Source organism: Triticum aestivum, chromosome 3D, assembly GCF_018294505.1.
Source record: "Triticum aestivum cultivar Chinese Spring chromosome 3D, IWGSC CS RefSeq v2.1, whole genome shotgun sequence".
Lineage (NCBI taxonomy): Eukaryota > Viridiplantae > Streptophyta > Magnoliopsida > Poales > Poaceae > Triticum > Triticum aestivum.
The window spans coordinates 453,018,529-453,040,312 of NC_057802.1; the positions used below are offsets into that span (position 1 = coordinate 453,018,529).

General features: G+C 43.2%; 2 protein-coding genes across 2 annotated transcripts; both read left to right on the forward strand.

The window, feature by feature from the left end:
- Positions 1–11,367: 11,367 nt before the first annotated feature.
- LOC123074923 (40S ribosomal protein S26) lies at positions 11,368–13,608 on the forward strand. Its single transcript, XM_044497647.1, has 5 exons — positions 11,368–11,453; positions 11,545–11,637; positions 11,745–11,829; positions 12,020–12,150; positions 13,101–13,608. The coding sequence occupies exons 1-5, from the start codon at positions 11,451–11,453 to the stop codon at positions 13,272–13,274; spliced, it is 486 nt and encodes a 161-aa protein (XP_044353582.1). The 5' UTR covers positions 11,368–11,450; the 3' UTR covers positions 13,275–13,608.
- Positions 13,609–16,212: 2,604 nt separating this feature from the next.
- Positions 16,213–18,960, forward strand: LOC123074924 (uncharacterized). Its single transcript, XM_044497648.1, has 3 exons — positions 16,213–16,822; positions 17,683–18,004; positions 18,223–18,960. Exons 1-3 carry the CDS (start codon positions 16,299–16,301, stop codon positions 18,451–18,453), a joined length of 1,077 nt encoding a protein of 358 aa, XP_044353583.1. The 5' UTR covers positions 16,213–16,298; the 3' UTR covers positions 18,454–18,960.
- Positions 18,961–21,784: the final 2,824 nt, after the last annotated feature.

A 21,784-nucleotide genomic window follows, 5' to 3' on the forward strand; every position in this document is an offset into this window, starting at 1 on the left:
CATCATAGCTGCACCATATTGGATGTGGTTCAAACCATGATGTCTCTTAACGAATTACCACTATCGTTTCTGGGTTAGGCATTAGAGACAACCGCATTCACTTTAAATAGGGCACCATGTAATTCCGTTGAGATGACACCATATGAACTATGGTTTAGAGAAACCTAAGCTGTCATTTTTTAAAAGTTTGGGGCTGCGACGCTTATGTGAAAAGGGTTTAGCCTGATAAGCTCGAACCCAAAGCGGATAAATGCATCTTCATAGGACACCCAAAATAGTTGGGTATACCTCCTATTTCGGATCCGGAAGCAAAAGTGATTGTTTCTAGAAACGGGTCCTTTCTCGAGGAAAAGTTTCTCTCGAAAGAATTGGGTGGGAGGATGGTGGAGACTTGATGAGGTTATTGAACCGTCACTTCAACCAGTGTGTAGCAGGGCACAGGAAGTTGTTCCTGTAGCGCCTACACCAATTGAAGTGGAAGCTGATGATAGTGATCATGAAACTTTGGATCAAGTCACTACCAAACCTCGTAGGTCGACAAGGATGCGTACTATTTTAGAGTGGTACGTAATCCTATCTTGGTGGTCATGTTGCTAGACAACAATGAACCTACGAGCTATGGAGAAGCGATGGTGGGCCCGGATTCTGACAAATGGCTCGAGGCCATAAAATCTGAGAGGATCCATGTGTGAAAACAAAGTATAGACTTTGGAAGAACTACTTGATGGTCGTAAGGCTAATGGGTACAGATGGATTTTAAAAGGAAGACGGACAATGATGGTAAGTATCACCATTAAGAAAGCTCAACTTGTCGTTAAGATGTTTCCCGACAAGTTCAAGGAGTTGACTACGGTGAGACTTTCTCACTCGTAGCGATGCTAAGAGTCTGTTGGAATTGTATTAGCAGTTACTGTATTATTTATGAAATCTTGCAGATAGGATGTCAAAACATTGTTTCCTCGACAATTTTCTTGAGGAAAGGTTGTATGTGATACAACCAGAAGGTTTTTGTCAATCCTAAAAGATGCTAACAAGTATGCAAAGCTCCAGCAATCCTTCTAAGGACCGGAGTAAGCATCTCGGGGCTGGAATATACGCTTTGATGAGATGATCAAAGATTTTGGGTTTATACAAAGTTTATGAGAAACTTGTATTTCCAAAGAAGTGAGTGGGAGCACTATAGAATTTCTGATGAGTATATGTTGTTGACATATTGTTGGTCAAAAATGATGTAGAATTTCTAGAAAGCATATAGGGTTATTTGAAAAGTGTTTTTCAATGGAAAACCTGGATTAAGCTACTTGAACATTGAGCATCAAGATCTATATGGATAGATCAAAAACGCTTAATAGTACTTTCAAATGAATACATACCGTGACAAGATTTTGAAGGAGTTCAAATAGATCAGCAAAGAAGGAGTTCTTGGCTGTGTTATAAGGTGTGAGCATTGAGTGAGACTCAAGATCTGACCACGGCAGAAGAGAGAGAAAGGACGAAGGTCGTCCCCTATACTTTAGACGTAGGCTCTACAGTATGCTATGCTGTGTACCGCACCTGAAGTGTGCCTTGCCATGAGTCAATCAAGGGGTACAAGAGTGATCCAGGAATGGATCACATGACAGCGGTCAAACTTATCCTTAGTAACTAGCGGACTAAGGAATTTTCTCGATTATGGAGGTGGTAAAAGAGTTCGTCGTAAAGGGTTACGTCGATGCAAACTTTGACACTAATCCGGATGACTCTGAGTAGTAAACCGGATTTGTATAGTAGAGTAGTTATTTGGAATAGCTCCAAGTAGTGCATGGTGGCTGCATCTACAAGATGACATAGAGATTTGTAAAGCACACATGAATTTGAAAGGTTCAGACCCGTTGACTAATAACCTCTCTCACAAGCGAGATATCATCAAACCCCATGGGTGTTAGATTCATTACAATCACATAGTGATGTGAACTAGATTATTGACTCTAGTGCAAGTGGGAGACTGTTGGGAATATGCCCTAGAGGCAATAATAAAATGGTTATTATTGTATTTCCTTGTTCATGATAATTGTCTATTGTTCATGCTATAATTGTGTTATCCGGAAATCGTAATACATGTGTGAATACATAGACCACAACATGTCCCTAGTGAGCCTCTAGTTGACTAGCTCGTTGATCAATAGATGGTTACGGTTTCCTGACCATGGACATTGGATGTCGTTGATAACGGGGTCACATCATTAGGAGAATGATGTGATGGACAAGACCCAATCCTGAGCATAGCACAAGATCGTGTAGTTCATCTGCTAAAGCTTTTCTAATGTCAAGTATCATTTCCTTAGACCATGAGATTGTGAAACTCCCGGATACCGTAGGAATGCTTTGGGTGTGCCAAACGTCACAACGTAACTGGGTGGCTATAAAGGTACACTACAGGTATCTCCAAACGTGTCTGTTGGGTTGGCACGAATCGAGACTGGGATTTGTCACTCCGTATGACGGAGAGGTATCTCTGGGCCCACTCGGTAATGCATCATCATAATGAGCTCAATGTGACTAAGTAGTTATTCGTGGGATCATGCATTACGAAACGAGTAAAGTGACTTGCCGGTAACGAGATTGAACGAGGTATTGGGATACCGACGATCGAATCTCGGGCAAGTAACGTACCGATTGACAAAGGGAATTGTATACAGGATTGATTGAATCCCCGACATCGTGGTTCATCCGATGAGATCATCGTGGAACATGTGGGAGCCAACATGGGTATCCAGATCCCGTTGTTGGTTATTGGCCAGAGAGCTGTCTCGGTCATGTCTGCATGATTCCCGAACCCGTAGGGTCTACACACTTAAGGTTCGGTGACGCTAGAGTTGTTATGGGAATTAGTGTGCAGTTACCGAATGTTGTTCGGAGTCCCGGATGAGACCCCGGACGTCACGAGGAGTTCCGGAATGGTCCGGAGGTAAAGATTTGTATATGGGAAGTCCTATTCTGGCCACCGGAAAATGTTCGGGATTTTTCGGTATTGTACCGGGAAGGTTCTAGAAGGTTCCGGAGTGGGGCCCACCTGCATGGGGGGACCCACATGAATGTGGGTAGTGGGGGCAAGGCCCCACACCCCTGGTCAAGGCGCACCAAGATCCCCCTTAGAAGGAATAAGATCATATCCCGAAGGGATAAGATCAAGATCCCTAAAAGAAGGGGATAACAATCAGTGGGGAAGGGAAATGATGGGATTTCTTTCCCCCACCTTTGCCAACGCCCCAATGGACGGAGGGCAATAAACCAGCCCCCTCCACCCCTATATATAGTGGGGAGACGCATGGGAGCCGCACCCCTTCCCCTGGCGCAGCCCTCTCCCTCCCCAACACCTCCGTAGTAGTAGTGCTTGGCGAAGCCCTACCGGAGAACTGCAGCTCCACCACTACGCTGTCGTGCTACCGGAGCTCTCCCTCAACTTCTCCTCTCCCCTTGCTGGATCAAGAAGGAGGAGACGTCCCCGGGCTGTACGTGTGTTGAACGCGGAGGCGCCGTTGTTCGGCGCTTAGATCGGAATCAACCGCGATCTAAATCGCTGCGACTACGACTCCTTCATCCGCGTTCTTGTAACGCTTCCGCATCGCGATCTTCAAGGGTATGAAGATGCACTCCCCTCTCTCTCGTTGCTAGTCTCTCCATAAATTGATCTTGGTGATGCGTAGAAATTTTTTAATTTCTGCAACGATCCCCAACAGTCGTTTGCTTTGGTTTGGTTTGTGCTTGTGAGACCTGGTACCCTTTCATATGGTGTGAGACATATGCTACCTTATCCTTTCATTATATATGATTGTCGAGTACTTTGGTAGTATGTGAGTTGCATGTTTATCCTGTTATATATTTTGCTCACTCCTACTCTATTGCATCCGAGCTATTTATGTACCATTATTTGTTGCTAATGACGTCGGACTATAAAAAATAGGGGGGAGTGTTGATCCTAATGTAGTTTTGGGATACGTTTACTTTCATATCCTACCTTCGTGCAAATCCCGTGTTGTCATCAATCCACCAAAAAGGGGGAGATTTTTAAGGCATGTCTCTCTCTAAGTAGTTTTGGTGATTGATGGCAATGCTTTTGCGGACTAATCGTATGCGTTGAGTATTTCAGAAATTCATTCTTTGGCACGAGACGATTCCTTCCCCTCGGAGTTTTAAGCGAAGACGGTGTAGCTCTTTCGTTTCAGTTTTGGTGGACTTGTTTCGTAGGAGTCACCGTACTATCAAGAGGGGGTCCGCACTGGAAAGGCTAGGGTGGAATCAACACGTACACATCTCCTTTGCACCCACTGAGCCTTCCCGCTTTGATTGAGGATCTTTCGTTGCTTCATGTGTGAGCTATGGTCCCAGCGGTAGTACCGCAGACCCCAACGGTAGTACCCCTCGAGAGCCACAAGCGGCAGTACCGCTCCCCAGCGGTAGTACCGCCTGGGGCTCTCAGCCATAGTACCGCTGTTGTGCTAAGCTTCTACCGCCTCGACTCGAGAGTGTCATCTCTCGTGTCGGGTTTTGCGGCACTGGCAGCGGCAGTAGAGGCGGTAGTACCGCTCGCAAGTTGTAGTACCGCCCCTACCACCGCTGCTAGTACCGCCCTGGGTCAGGTTGTCGCTCCGCCTCTGCTCTCCCTCAGTCTACACGGTAGTACCGCGTGGGGGAGCGGTAGTACCGCGACACCCAGCAGTAGTATCGCTGCCCCCAGCGGTAGTACCGCTCTGTGCGGGCTGAATGGGGGTAACGGTTGGATTATTTCCCCCTCTATAAAAGGAGGTCTTCTTCTCCAAGTTGACTCACCTCTTTTCCCCCAAGCTCCATTGTTGCTCCAAAGCTCATTTTCGCCCGATCTCTCTCCCTAGCCAATCAAACTTGTTGATTCTTTAGGGATTGGTTGAGAAGGCCCGGATCTACACTTCCACCAAGAGAAATTTGATCCCCCCACTAATCCCTTGCGGATCTTGTTACTCTTGGGTGTTTGAGCGCCCTAGACGGTTGAGGTCACCTCGGAGCCATATTCCATTGTGGTGAAGCTCTGTGGTATCGTTGGGAGCCTCCAATTGAGTTGTGGAGATAGCCCCAACCTTGTTTGTAAAGGTTCGGTCGCCGCCTTCAAGGGAACCAATAGTGGAATCACGGCATCTCACATTGTGTGAGGGTGTGAGGAGAATACGGTGGCCCTAGTGGCTTCTTGGGGAGCATTGTGCCTCCACACCGCTCCAACGGAGACGTACTTCCTCTCAAAGGGAAGGAACTTCTATAACACATCCTCGTCTCCATCGGTTCCACTCTTGGTTATTTCTTACCTTTACTTGTGCAAGCTTATATTGTGTTGTATCCCTTGCTAGTTTGTGTGCTTGTTGTTGTTGCATCATATAGGTTGCTCACCTAGTTGCATATCTAGACAACCTACTTTGATGCAAGTTTAAATTGGTAAAGAAAATCTAAAATTGTTAGTTGCCTATTCACCCCCCCCCCCTCTTGTCAACTATATCGATCCTTTCACAAACGACATGCAAAATGTGGCCCAGAGCCTGTATACCCTCAAACAGGCTCAACTGGGTCACATATGCAAGCTCTCAAAAATCCATGCTAGTAACCAAACTGGCCCTTCGGGTTTCCATCATATAACCTTTCCATAGATGCACTGACGACAAAATATATGGTGTTTTCTTCCTTGAAGGCAACCATGAAGAGATCGGGATGGGCTAAATAGCCCAGATGTTACGTGAAACTTAACGGTGATGCAACATTTGGTCAAGATCTCCTATAAGGTTCATTGACTACAATGTTGAGAATTATGTGTGGCATGTTCAACACTATGGAGAACTAGATGAGCGACGGGTGTGAAGAGGCCCTCATAATTGAAGCATCGGCGTTATGTTTTCGTTGTCCTCTGGTGCAATCTATTGGATGCCATAAGTTAGTGATCAATTCGGATAAACTGGGTTTCCAAAAAAATGGATAATTTGGAGGTCACTCAAACCATGATGATCGGTTGGTGGGGTAGAAAAAAAACGATCATTGATGGTTGTGATCCCCTGGCTTGTGAGTTTCTCCATACTCTATTTGAACATTGCAATAGAGAAGCAAATACGGTAGCGCATGAGCTTGATAGGTTGACCTGGAGATTGTTGTGTAACGGAGTCATCTTATCACCTGATTAATGAGGTAACCATGTTTACAATCTAGTACAAGGAAAACGAGTCTAACTAATAAAGAGGGGTGTTGTGTGTCTTCAAGAGCCCACAAAAAGGGAAAAGTAAATGGGCGCGCATATGGCTTAGGTGCTTGAAAATTTTATCTATTTCAGTCACTTTTTCCCTCAACCATTGGATTCACATCCAAGGAACAAAATACAAACTACTTGTTCTGATTTCACTTAAAACTTAAGTTTTTCAGTCTTTTTCAATACCCAGCGCATCAAAGCCCAACAGAGAGAAATTAGTACAAGTACTAGACATTATTTGTCGCGGGGGCTATATCTCACTTATAGTGAGACCTATCGTACCCTCGCCTGAAGATTTTCCTCTTCGCGTTTTAACTCGGCCAACCCAATTCTTCTCCTACCCGTCTCGCTCGCGCGCTACGGTCGGTACAGTTCCTCGCTCGCCTTGCTACATGCACGGATGGTTCGGTCCTGTTTGCTTTTAGCTTCTTTTTCGTTTATTTTCTTTTCGTTTCTTATCGTTTTCTTTCGGGTTTTTCGTTTTCTTAACTTTTTGTTTTCTGTGCTTTTTAAAACAATTTTCATCGTTTCTTTCTCATTTTTCTCATGGTTTTTTTGTTTTCTACGTTTTTTTGTTTCTTCTCTCGGTTTTCACTGGTTTTGTTTTCCTTGTTCTTCCTTTTTCTTTGGTTTCTTTTTTCTTTATCTCGTTATACTTTGATTTTTTTTGTTTTTTCTATTTTCTCTAATTTTCTTTTCCTTTTTCTTTTTGTTCGGTTTCTTTCTTTTTCAGGTTTCACAGGTTTCCTTCCTTTTTCTTTGTCTGTTTTTTGATTTTCATCCTTTTTTTTCTCTTTTGATATAAAATAGGAACATTCTTTTATACAAATGTAACATTACATTCGAATACAAGAAACATTTTCTATGTATACATTGAACATTTATTCAAATGCATGATTAACATTTTTTCAAACATATATTTTTATGTCAATATTTTCTCTTGAGCATTTTTCATTTCTTGTATACACCAGGAACAATTATTATACACAGATTTAATATTTTCAAAGTACATGATTAACATTTTAAATAGATTTTTCATGCCTACATTTTCATACACATTTTACAATTTTCATATACATAAGGAGCATTTTTATATACAAGTTTAACATTTTTTAATACAAGCTCAACATTTTCTCGTACACATTTGTATTCTATTTGCATACATTTTGCGCGCTCTGTAGGGCGAGCGCAAGCTGCCGTTGCTGGGCCTGGCGCATGAAGTGTGCACTGTAGTAGGGTCAGCGCGCAAGCACTTCTTCCAGCTTGCCTGAAGCGATATTCTTTTTTTTGAAACGGAGGCAAAAGCTTTGCCTCATCTCATTAATTAAGCAGAAGAGAAAACATAGTCTTAATGGTTACAGGACCACTCAGGTCCGAACAAAGGGATCACTCTCCCGGCAGAATATTCCCTAGCAACCTAGCCCCCGCAATTACCCAAGTCTCCGCCTCATCCTTAATCGATGCCGCCACCCTCGAAGGTAGGGAAGCCTTATTTCAAAAGACTCGGGCGTTCCTTTCATTCCAAATCTCCCTACATATGAGCATCTGTAGGGAGTTGACCGCCTTCCTGGAGTAGCCTTGCCGATCCTCGCTCGCAATCCACCATTGATTCACCGTCTCAAGGTTGGCCCAAGAGAGGGTCGAAAATTGCCATCCCAGCCAGTCGAAAATGAAGTTCCACACCCTGATAGTGAAGCGGCATTTGAACATAATATGCGCCACCGACTCTGGCTCCTGCTTGCAAAGTTGGCAAAGGCCACAGTTTGGCCAACTCCTGCATTGCAGTCTGTCGGCCGTCCAAATTCTATCTTGCAGTATGAGCCAAGAGAAGAATTTAATCTTAGGGGGCGCCCAACTCTTGCAAACCATCTGTGGCAAAGCAGACTTGATCAACCCAGCGAACTGCATCCTGTACGCAGAGGCCGCAGAGTAGCAACCGTCCACAGTGAACTTCCCGCGGATGCTATCGCTAATGCCTGGAATAAGGTTGATCTCCTGAGCTCTAGACCAAAGGGCACAGAATTGCTGGATCTGGATAATCGAGAGGCCGCCTTGCAAGTTAATGTGTCTGACCCAATCATCATTGGCCATCGCAGTAGCAACACAGCTGTTGGAACGCCTGGAAAGAGCGAAGTAGGCGCGCCCGTTATTTGTGCCCAGCAGGTCCATCAAATAACGATGTGCCCAGCCGGTCAAATCCCATTAAATAACTGCATGGTTGATGTTAGTACGTACTATTAGTATACTAAGACATACTTTCTGTCCAAAAGAAGTATACTAGACAAACTAATGGCTAGAACAGGTTGTCTTTGGTTTGCTTTGACACGTATATTTGCTTTCACACACATACACTCTAACTATAAAGATAAATGGAGGGGAAAAAGGAAGAATAAAAACCCTCATTCTAGGATAGTATTTAGCAACCATCACGTTAAACCTTATTATAATTATAATCAACCAATAAATGATATTGGTTATATGAAATTTCAAAAACATTCTACGTCATGCGCTATAAGCTGGGTAATTAAGATCAACATAATGACCCAGTTATACGTAATTCTAGAAAATTTAATTATTGAATTAAAATTGAAGCACCATACACATTTATACAAGGAAAAAAATGTCAAATAGTGAATTAAACAATCAAGAAATGAACAAGATATAAAAATCAATTTCAAAGTCAACAAAAGGCAAAAAAACACAGTGTAAGGAACAAACTCATGGAGTCATGTTACCCAAACGAATCAACGAAAAAAACATAAATAAAGAATAAAAATAAATCTAAGGAAGAAGAATTCTAGAGACAGTGTTCAGAAAATATAAACGGGCGACTATCCATCACACGCCTGAAACTTGGTGGCGTTCAGTCAAATTTATTGGGACCATTAGATTGAAAATCAATGACCATCATTCATCTTCTTCCTTTTTTTCCTGTGAAAAATAAAGAGTAAAACAAATTCAAAAAAAATGAAGTTGAACGAATCAGTGGCATTGGCATTACCCTAAAGAAGAAAGGAAATAAATAACAAACACGAGAAAAACTTGCGCACAATTAGCAAAGAAATTACACTTTTTATAATATGCAAATAGTATGCATATCATAGTGCAATTTTTGAACTCTAGTATAATTTACACACATATTTTTTTATAGTTTTTACATGTATACTTACACACACAATCAAAAAATAATATTTTCTAAGAAAAAATGAATTAGTGACATTGCTATTACCATTAAAAACAAATAATGACAAAAACATGCACATAAAATTACACTCTTTATAACATGAAATAATATTGCATGGAATAAGGAATGACAAGAGTGTTTCAACAAATTTTAAAATAATAATGTTAGACAACTGAGCCTGACGTGAAGAACCGTAAAGACTTATTTTCAAGCTCTTTTCCTATATGCAAGAATTAGAATATATTGGTAAATTGCAAACAATTATGACAAACTTGCACTATTTGGTAATTCATAAGGACATGTGAATTAGTGCAACTTTAATAATAATTACGTTCATGTAGATTGATTACAAAAATGCATTTTATTTTAAATTCATCACACAAAATTAAGTCGTGCCACACAATTGCATCATTAAATACGATGTCAGATACACATATATAAGAAAGACCCAATAGTTAAAAAAACTGACTAAGCATGAATAACAAAGGCATAAGACTACATGAAAAATAAGACATAAGACAAAATTTAAAAGATAAAAAGATCTTATTTGGAGGAACGATAAATTAAGGGATTGGTTTACACTAAAAGAAGAAAGAAAATGAAGAAAACCCAAAGCAAATGACGACCAAAATTTGTAACAGATTTTGTAGAACTTGCATTGTTCCATAATATGCAATAATAAGCATATAGTAGTGCCACTTCAATAATTATTATGATTTAAGTAGGTCGCTTACAAAATGAATTTCATTTGAAGTACCTAACACCAAACTAAGTAGTGGCACACTATTGCAACATCAAATATGTTGTCACATGCACAAATGAATTAAGGGCATTGATATTATGCTAAAAGAAAAAAAAAGGAGTAAACTCAAGCTGACGACAAAACTTAGAACAGATTTAGTAGAACTGGCACTGGTAACATGCAATAACAAGCATATTGTGCAACTTCATTAATTATTTTGATTGAAGTAGATCACTTTACAGAAATTAATTACTTTAAAGATCCTAACACAAAACTATCTTCTGGCACATGATTGCAGCATCAAATACATTGTCACATGAAAAAATATTAGAGAAAATTTGACAGTCAAAAAATCCCATGAAGCATGAATAAACAAAGAAATCAATACATCGGAATTGGAAAATAATCGCCTCTCATCTTTTTTTGGGGGTAAAACTTCCGATCTATTCATCTTCAACCATGGTAGTACAACGTACACTAGAAATAATAAAAATTACATACGGTCTGTAGAATCTAGCGACGACTACAAGCACTGAAGCGAGCCGAAGGCGCGCTGCTATCATCACCCCTCCCTCGCTGGAGCCGGGCAAAACTTGTTGTAGTAGACAGTCAGGAAGTCTTATGTCATTGGTGTCAAGTGACCTCATTTCTACCACACGGAGACATGCATGCACACACGCGCGCATCACACACACACACACAGACACACACAAAGCAGAACACACAATCCCCACACACACACGTTAGCTTTTTTTTTTAAGTCAAACACACACGTTAGCTAGCTGAGGCACACACACGCACATTGAGGGCAGACACACGCGCACACTTCAACCCACTGGCTAGCCGGAATGAGAGGTTGCGGCCTCTTAGGCCCAAGTGTGATGATTTCTCAGGCCCATGTGTGCCAACGCAGAGAATCAGACTGATAGTAGAATTCTCAAAAAAAAAAATCAGACTGATAGTAGAAAAAAATTCAGGTGCCAGCAGGCAGCAGCACATGCCATTACTACGTGAAGCACTTGGAAGCGGTTGACGAGTGCCAAAGCGGAAAGGCAGTGAATACGCCTTCGATTAGACCCATCTGCCGCCCGCTAGCAACGTGGGCCGTCGATCCAGGAACGAACAGCTGGGATGCCATTTGGTCCCGCCACTCACTATATAAAGACTCGAGGACGGCTGGCTGGGGCAGATCGAACCCTACAAGGACCCGGAGACTTCGGAGCTCGGAGACGCCGCCGCCGACCACGCGCCGTACATTTCGCCCGAGCGCCGTCGTCGTCGCCGCCATGGTAAGAGCCCGTCGCCTCTGCTTTCACCTCAACTCCGGCATGCGACCCAATGCAGGTCTAACCCTTCCCTCGCTGCGTGTGATTGTCACAGACCTTCAAGCGCCGGAACGGCGGCCGCAACAAGCATGGCCGCGGCCACGTCAGGTTCATCCGCTGCGACAACTGCGCCAAGACCGTCCCCAAGGTACGCTGGATCATGCCGCTGTAGTCCAAAACTCTCTCCTCATGCTCGAACTGCCGCGCCGGTCCGCTGATTATGTCGGGGTTTCTTGACTTCTTGTGGTGGTTCAGGACAAGGCGATCAAGAGGTACAAGGTGCAGAACATCGTGGCACCGGAAAACATCAGCTATTTCACGGAGGCGTCCGTCCTTGACGGTGCGGCTTTGATTTCTTCTTCTTTCCTGTTCTTAACTGTTGGATCTGTGATCGCCGATCATACTTTTGCCTTGCAAGGCTGCAACTTGGAAATTTCAGTGTCGCACCTCTTCTCTGATCCTCTTGGGAGTTAGAAATGCGTGAACTCTTGGTGCGTTTGTGGCATAATTGACAAGTGTTGTCGTTGCAGGTTACCATCTGCCCAAGATTTACATCAAGGAGCGCTGGTGCATAGGCTGCGCCATCCATAAGAAGAAGATCGGTATCCGCTCCCGTAAGGACCGCAAGAACCGCGCACCTCCGGAAAGCGTCCGCCGCAGGGTACGTGTTCCTCGTCTTTGACTCGTACGAGTTTCCTTCCTTTCGATCTTCAATTGGTGGTAGTGCTGCTTAATCTTCTCTCGGACGTTTGCTGATTGGAATGATTTGTCGGCCGGTTCGTTATTGGTAGTTAGTCGTATCTTCCTTGCAAACATCCGCATGGATTGTCAAGCATGTGTGAAATCAGCATCTACTTCTTCATGAACTCTGAAGTGCTGAATACTTGTCAAGCCATCTACTTCTTCATGAACTGTGAAGTGCTGAATACTTGTCAAGCATGTTGTTTTATTTTAGTGACAAGTAACTGACGTGCCTCGATATCCTTGGACTGCATGTATGTCCCGTTTGCAACACATAGTTCCTGTGTAGGTTGAATTGGTCCTTAAGATTGCCAAATGTTTATGTGAAGATAGTGTTAGTCTTATATTTACTTTTCATGTGTTTGCCGTGTAATATCTCCCTTGTTTAAGGGGTTTGTATGCAGTGAACTGTTCATGCTAGTGGACAGTGGTGTGCTTGTGTTCCTTGACAGGGGTTACCAAAAACAAGCAGTCATTGCGAGATTTAGCCTTTTGAATTTTTTTTCTATCAATGTTGTGATTGAAGGCTGAAGTGCAGATTGTTTTCTGTCAATGCTTGGTCGTCTAGCTATTCCTTGTATTTGAATTAGTACTCTTGTGTTGATTGATGTTTGAAACACACCAATGGCATGCTTTGATGATCCTTTAGCTATCATACTATATATGCAATCTTGATCTCTCTGGTAATACTAGAATGGCCGAGCTATGTGCTTGGTATGTACAGTCAAATAATTCATTCTTGTAAGAAGACATAGTTGTGTGATCCATACCACATACTCTACCTTTGTGTGGATTATTATTTGTGTGATTTCTACCATCTGGCCTATTGCTGTTGTGTCATGTGGCTGATACTGTAGTTTCATTTTGCAGGGGCCAAGACCTGAGGGCCAAGCTCCTCGTCCTGGTGGCGTCGGCGGGGGTCCTGGTGGTGTCGGCGGGGGTTCTGGTGGTACTGGCGGTGGCTTCGGCGCCGGTGGTGCTGGCGGTGGCCTCGGCGCCGGTGCTCCAGCTCCCAACGTCGCTGGCGACTGGCCCCAGAATTAGCTTCCTAGAGTGCTCTGCTTTTGATCAGTCTATCGTAAAATCTAGCATGATGCCAGTATGTTGTTCTGTCTAGTCTTACATGGCCGTATGGTTTCTTGCTCCTTGCACTTTGACCGCCTAGAGTGAGCCATGTGTTGCTCGTTTGGTATTTTCCTGGTAAACACTCATGAGAGTCCAGGTACTGGATGAGTTCTCTACTTTTGTTCAGTCTACTACGTAGAAGATTCTGTTAAGAGACCAGATGTTGATCTTTATGTAGGAGATCTACCTATTTTGAGAATCGGATTTGAACATGGCTATCTACTATCTATAAATATGCTCTTGTTGGTTTTTATCTATTTTCCTCATCGCTTATGCCCATGAATGAGGGGATGGTTCCTTACATTGTTTTCCCAACTTCTGTTTCAGTTACCATGCACTGCAAAATTTGGCCAGATTCTAGTTTTTGGTGATCTAAGTTATCCATGCAATCCAAATTGTTGTCCACCTAGTAGTAGTATGGCAGCCTGTCTGCTCATCACCAGGTGCCCCTACTCTGGGAGCTTGTCTGCCATGTACTGTTTTTGGTGGATTGTCAAGGTGTTGTGCATTTTCCTCTGACTCTTACCCATGCAATCCACATCTACTAAAGTATCTTTGAAGGTGAACATTAGAGGAATTGTGGAGAACTTTGTATTTGATGATCAGAGAAAGGAGAGAAAGAGAGGCGAAGCAATGGATGGTTTACGCGGACTGTCGGTACCGCCGGATGGGGAGAGAGTAGGCAAAGAGATGCAAAAATAGTAACTGTAACTGCAAGGGTATGTAACGTTGGAAGATCCACAACTGATTTCGGCACTGAGATTGGTGCACCCATTTAGAGTATAAGCCAGCCAATAATTTTCACATTTGAATACGCGATAATACAAACCAGCTGTGGATCCCTCATGTCCATGCAACTTATGTTAGAATCTGAGTGGAGTACCGTGGCATTTAAAGCTTCACAAGTTTCTCTCTCACAAAAAAGACTACTATGAAATTCATAGCCAAAATTTTGGAGATTGATATCTTTTAAACCATAAATCCGATTGGTGATATATTTGAATTACTTGCACTAAGACCTTTAAGATAATACCAATTGGATACATTTCAACTAAATTTTATTTTACCGATTTCAAATAACAGATTTCCCTCGTCTAAGAAATGATTTCACTCAATTCAAAATAATAATTAACTAATTTCAAACCAATATTCTACTCATTTCAGAAAAATGATTTCATCATTCAAAATAATAGATTTGATGCATTTACAATAACAGATTTCACTCATTTTTCAAAACCGAATTTACTCATTAAATAAATGGATTTCACTAATTTTAAATGATTGATAACTTTTGAATCAAATTTACAAATTAGAAACTATTTATATATTTGAAATAGGAGAGATGAGACCTATAAAGCAAGAACGTTCCTAGATATATTTTGAATAGTTTAAATTTTATAGTTTTCATAGTTCAGTTATATTTATATTTCACAAAACTAGCTTCACACATTGAAACAATCAACTTCAGATAATTGAACTAACACGTTTCACATATTTCAAAAATTGATTTAAATTATTTCACTCGGTTGTAAGAACTAGTATTACACTTATTTCAAAATAAATAAAAACAAAGTCCAGTCCTTTCAATTTTAAAAATATTCCAATTATTTCAGAAAATAATTTAGCTCGTTAAAAATAATTTCACTCATTTCAAAAAACTTAATTTTAATTCGTTCAAGAAAATATATAGGAATTATCTAAAAAATGATGTCGCAATAATCGTTCAGTTTAAAAACATGCATATCAGAAATTGTGTTAAAGTGAAGCACGAATCGGCTTCACAAATACACTGAATCTACTTCATATAATTGAGAAATATCAATTTCATATGTTTGAATTAACCAATTTGACACTTTAACACAATCAATTTCACATATTTGAATAACCCGTTCGAAATATTTAGAAAAAAACATTTGTTTAGAATGAATGAAATCAGTTTTTTATAAATGAGTAACACAACACATGTTTCATGAGTTTATGGTTTCACTCGTATAAACAAATACTCAATTCAAAAAAATGAATAACACTTATTTTGAAAAAATGATTTCATTCATTTCAAAACACTAATTTCATTCATTCGAACAAAGAATTTCACTTCTTTAATAAATTGATTCCACTTATTTTAAAACATCAATTTCAGTCATTTGAAAAAATAATTTCACTCATTAAAAAACTAATTTCACTCTTTTAGAAATTCGACTTCACCGATTTCAGATAACATATTTCAGTGAAGCGGGTGCTGAGTGAAATGTTGAGATTTTAAAGATCGATTTCACACACTAAAATAGATTGGGTGAAATAAGTGGACTGAAACATTGAAATTTAAGTATGCTTGAAAATTATTCAAGATTGATGTTGCTCCGAAGGTCTCGGCGCCAGGATTACCAATATATACAAAATCCAAAGACAAAAGTGTAGTTTAGAAGGTACGAGTGATTGAAATTGTCAAAGAGAAAATAAAAGGCACATATTTGTTCTCTCCGTGCCTTCATGTACCTGAGAAAGATGAGAGAGGGGGCACGAGGGCGCTACAGCACGTTTCGTCATTTGTCAATTTTCAGTCTTCATTTGACTCTTCATTGCCATCGTCTCCGGTGATCACTGCCGTTTCCATCCTCCCATGCGCCACGTTGGCATGAGGCATCCCCACCGCACTCTCTCTCACCTTCCTCCCATGGGCGGATGGGCCACGGCCACCCTCTCAAAAGTCGTCGGCGGTCGTGCTGCCGCCACATTCCCACCACTTCTCCCCCCACGATCCGACGCGTCCGAGATCCGACGGTGCAGGTCGCGCCACGAGGCCCCGACCCCTTCCCGTCCCCACCGTTTCTTTAAACCCACGCAACCTCCACCAGCCTGGCTGGCTGGCCGATCAAGCAGCAGCAACCTTCCTTCCCAGGATTCCCACCCGATCGTTCGTTCGCCGGCCGGCGCCACCCCACCATGACGGCGACGTCGACGTCGAGGGCTCCGCGGCGGCCCCGCATCCGCTCCCGCGCGCCGCCGCCCACGCCGATCCGGACGGCCCGCGGCGCGCGCTCCGCCGCGGCCGACGAGCTCGTCCTCGCCGAGTTCCTCGAGGCCTCCCAGCGCGTCCCCGCCCTCACCCTGCCCCTGCCCAGGAAGAAGCGCTTCGACTTCCCGGCTCCCCCGCCGGCCCCGGACGTCCCCTCGCAGGGCCTGCTGTCGGGCGAGGCGCCCGCCGCGCGGACGGCGGTCGGCGCCGCCGCGGAGGCCGGCGCGTTCCGCGTTGGCGGGGCGGTCGGGGCCGGCGAGGTGCGCGCCGCCGTGGAGGCCGCGGAGACGGTGTTCGGGGCGCCGGAGGGGGTGAAGCGGGAGCTTGGGAGGTTGTTCCAGAGGAGGGATCGGGTGGTCGGGGAGGAGCTCTACTTGCCCTGGCCGGTGAGCTCGGAGGTGGATCGGTTGCTCGAGGCGGCCCTGCCCGGCTCGACGTACCGAGCGTTCAGGTGATTATTGCTACCACCTTGTAGTAGTAAGTTTTGTCTCTTTGCTGCCTCATCTCGTCGTATTTGGAGCTACCGCTGCTCTGCTGCGCGTCAGTGCGCATTGCCGGATTGCCTACCTAGCTGCAGCTTAAATGGAGGCTTTAAAACTGACCAGAAATATAATCAAAACAAAATTACAACTATATATTATCGACCAGAGATTCGTGGAAGTCGAATTACCAAACAGTTGCATTGGTTGTTTGCCTGGTTGACACTGAAACAATACATTCAGAGCTTTTTTTTGCGAAGGAAAAACAATAAAACATTCAGAGCTGTCCACCTCCGTGAAGTCCACGGGGATAGAGGGAAATTTTGCCTACAATACGGAGTTGGCACTTCCCCTCAGAAAGGAAAAATGGAGTAAGCAAGCACTGGAAAGTGTAACAGAGCTTGTCTAGAATGTAGATCACCCAAGCTCCCAAGCATACATTGGGTGGAAGACCCATGTTTAAGAACAGAGTAAAGTGACAATCATATAACACTATATAGCAAGAGGAAGCTCAATACACCTTACTTAGCTTCTACAGAAATGAACTATTTTCTGTTGATCCTTGAGCTACTTTGGTCATATGAGAGTCTCTCATTTGCCCAAGATCAAAATTCCAAGAAACCCTGCTAGAAGTGGCTAGCAATCTGCAAATGCAGGTGAAAAATGGTTTTCCAACGCATAAACCCTACAAAAATGTCTTAAGCATTCCTATGTTTCTTCACTAATTCATGGCGGACTAAGAACATGAAACAAAAACTCTACTGAGCGCGTTAGGATACGCTCTCATGTTCGATCTCATATGTCCTGACATGAGATCTTCCACTGTTGGCAGGGAGAAGATGGACGTTGTCGCGTCTAAAATGGAGGGTCTCGCAAGATGTGTGGTCAGGGTTCTATCTCACAACGTCAAGAACCCGAAAGACTCTGCTCTGCCTAGAGAAGCCCCATCGGTTCTCTGTCTAACACTGTATAACTGCAACAAGTTGAAAACACGTTGGGGAGAGTTTGGCGCCACCGATCGTCCGGACTCGTACGCCCTGAGCGTGCACCTCTCCGGACGCGACCAGGAAATTTGCCTCCGGAACCAGGGCGGGTCGACCTTTTTCAATCTGCCGGCTGGCTCTGCGCTTGTTACAGTCGGCAAGCAGATTCAGGTATCATGCTAAATTATGGCATACTACTTTTCAGTAACTGAACCTGTTAATAAGCTCAAATTTTGCAAAGTAAAATACCTGTTCATAATACATTGTCTGGCCCATTTCTGTGCTAATCCTCTGTATCATCAAGTGTATGCGCTTGCAGTATGTTCTGTACTTCTGTTCCGGTTTCCAGGTGTGGAGTATGACAGTGTGTTTGCTCTGAACTTGCTCAGGAATGGTCGAGTGGGGAGTTCAAGAGGGCTGTTGGAGAGATACTATTTGAGCTGACCGACGAACCAAACCCGTTCATGTCTCTGGAACTCTTGTACTCTCCAGGAGACCTGCGCCTCTGTGAGGTCGGGCGGCACGCTAGCTGCATTGACCGTCCTCCCAAGACTGTTCCTTTGAGGGACCAGATTTTCATTGCGCTGCTTCTGCTGGTTTTGTACTACCTCTTCTGGTGATAAGCTTATCCGTGCCTATTTTTTTCTTTTTTTTGGCGTGAGCTTAGATGTCCAAGATGGCTTGTTTTTATAGCTTTTTTGGACTAACTGCCTGCCTTTCTCCGTTAATTGATCATGGAGAAACACCGCCGCGGATGGCGGTGATGGCGGGTGGGTTGAGTCTGGTTTGGTTGAGATTGATTTGTTTTTTTGGATGAAACAAAAAACAGGGAATGAAGTATAAGATACTTTGTTCTTGACTCTTCCTAATTGAGGGGAAATGGCACGAAGTGGATTTTGATTGATTTTCCGAATGATAATTTTGGTCGATTGGTTTGTCCTACGGTACCTGTTTTGCGATCGAGGTGTTCACATTGAACCTCAGAAGCATTCCGGTTTGTAACTTACTACTCCGTTATGTATGTGGTAATCTTGCATTCGAGCTTTATTCATTACAAATGAGCTCAGTATAAAACTGTACATTGTACTGTACCTGATAGAAAGTAAGACTCTAGTTTTTATTGGAAAGAAGGTTGAAACAACCGGCCTCTTCATCTTGTGATGCACATAGTTATCTTTATTGAAACTTATTCACAAAAAATATCTTTATTGAAGTTGATATAAAACAATGACGTCAAAGTCATCAATAGATTACATAGCATACACAAGTACGACAGAACCACTACAAGATTTGAGTTTAACTTCTAAGACTAAGGCAACTTCTTCCGCAGTAAGGTTATACTTAAGCTATAGTTTCTTGTACATATTGCTCTTTGTTGCCTTTACACTTGAAACAATCATGCCTTACATTCAAGGATAGTCCTAAAAGCATCTCTAGCCAATCCACAATAACTTAACACCCCCCCCCTCCCAACCCCCGGGGCTGTCATCCTTTAATTCTTCATTTTTAGGGAACTAAAATATTGCTGCTCATATACCTCATCCCCCAATTTTTTTTGGACAATTCATCCAAATGGTTGCTCAAACAATCCAAACAAATGCACCATGTTTCAACACAAACATCATCATCAACAACAACAACAAATCCTATAGTCCCAAACAAGTTGGGGTAGGCTAGAGGTGAAACCTATAAGATCTCGCAACCAACTCATGGTTCTGGCACATGGATAGCAAGCTTCTATGCACCCATGTCCATGACTAGTTCTCTGGTGATACTCCAGTCCTTCAGATCCCTCTTTACAGACTCCTCCCATGTCAAGTTCGCTCTACCCCGGCCTGTCTTGACATTACCGGGACGCTTTAGCCGTCTTCTATGCACTGGCGCTTCTGGTGGCCTGCGCTGAATATGCCCAAACCATCTCAGATGATGTTGGACAAGCTTCTCTTCAATCGGCGCTACCCCAACTATATCTCGTATATCATCATTCCGGACTCGGTCCTTCCTTGTGTGGTCACACATCCATCTCAACGTGCGCATCTCCGCCACACCTAAGTGTTGAGCAGGTCGCCATTTAGGCGACCAACACTCAGCACCATACAACATTGCAGGTCGAACCGCCGTCCTATAGAACTTGCCTTCTAGCTTTGTGGCACTCTCTTGTCACAGAGAATGCCAGAAGCTTGGTGCCACTTCATCCATCCGACTATGATTCGATGATTCACACCTCCATCAATATCCCCATCCTTCTGCATCACAGACCCCAAATATCTAAAGGTCTCCTTCAGGCACCACCTGCCCATCAAGGCTAACCTCCTCCTCCTCGTGCCTAGTAGTACTGAAACTGCACCTCATGTACTCGGTTTTAGTTCTAGTAAGTCTAAAACCTTTGGATTCCCATGTTCGTATCCGTAGCTCTAACTACGAGCATAAGTGAACTTCATCCAATCCAACAAACTGCTAAAACATAACCATAATTTGTGTCAAAATGGGTGCGGTGGAGTTGGGCTTTGTCCATTCTACGGTATCGGGGCTAGGGATGGCCGTCGGCGGGGCGAGCAAAGGCAGCGTCAGGGACGAGCAATATGGCTACGGTAGAGCAGGAAGACGTGCGGCGTGTCCCTATTTTGCTGGCAAGTACCCATTGTAGAGCAGGTTTGGGCTGGGTGTGTGTGGGGGTGTTGTAAATGGGGAATTAATCGTTTTGGGGATGGGGTGGCATGTAGTTCCCCAAATCGAAAATGTTTCCCCCATTTATAAATTTTAGAGGATTGGCTATAGATGATCCATGCTAGGGAAATTAGGGCCCTCACACATGGCCCCTTATATGTAGGGGGCCAATATATTGTCACTTGTTTTTATCTTAAGCTATAAGCTAGAGGTCGAGGCAGATGATACATCTCAAACGTATTTATAATTTGTGTTATGTCTATTCTATATTTATACCATTTACACATACTTTTGGCACAATTTCGTACCATTTTTATTGAACTAACAACTAACATATTAATCTAGTGTCAAGTGCTATTTGTTGTTTTATAGTGTTTTTGGATATTGTAGAAATAATATTCTTCTAGGAGCCAACATGTGGGCTGAAGCCCACCTGGAGGGGAGGGGGGTCTATAGGGGCCCACATGTCCGCCCATCGTGGACCTCTGGCCGTAAGCTCCACCCTTGTGGCCACTATCGCAAACAAGTCCACGTAGTTTTGGAACCGCCCGATTTTTTGCATTTTTGGGGCTAAGGATTTCCGACCATGAAAATAAAACGATGACGTGACTCCGATTCCAGCATCCAAAAAATTGTTGCCTCGGTTAGATCCAATCTCAGAGAGGGCACTTGTCCTACGTGGGCCATGAACACTAAGGACCAAAGGGAGAATCGTTATCCCACCTGCAGGCTAAGAAATAAGAAGAAGCATGCTCTCTCCCCTCTCTCCTAGGGCACCGACACACCACGAGGAGAATCGTCACCGCCATCATCTCCATCTACTTCACCACCACATCCATCGCCATCGCCTCCCTCTGTAAAGTGGTGCACTCATCCACAAACCTCTGTAAACCCCTACTCAAACATGGTGTTCTATTTTATGAGTTCTTATTTAAAGATTTGTTGTAGTACCATTATGCCTCAGTAGTTTTATTTTGTCATATTACTTTGGTGATCTATTATGATTCGCGGGGATTGTTTGTTATGATATGGTGTTGTCCTCTTGTTCATATGTATGAGAGGGTGGATATGTTAGATCATAGTTGAGGTTTAGCAGTGTGTTGAGATGAATATGCATAGGGTGGCTGGAGTGAGGGATATTACCGACCTGAGTGGAGGAGTCAAAGCATATGGGATAAACATGGCCCATAGATCTTAATAATGCTATGGTTGGGATCACCTTACTAAATTCTTAGTATTTGTGGATGCTTGCTAAGATTTTCAGTCATAAATATGTATTGAGTT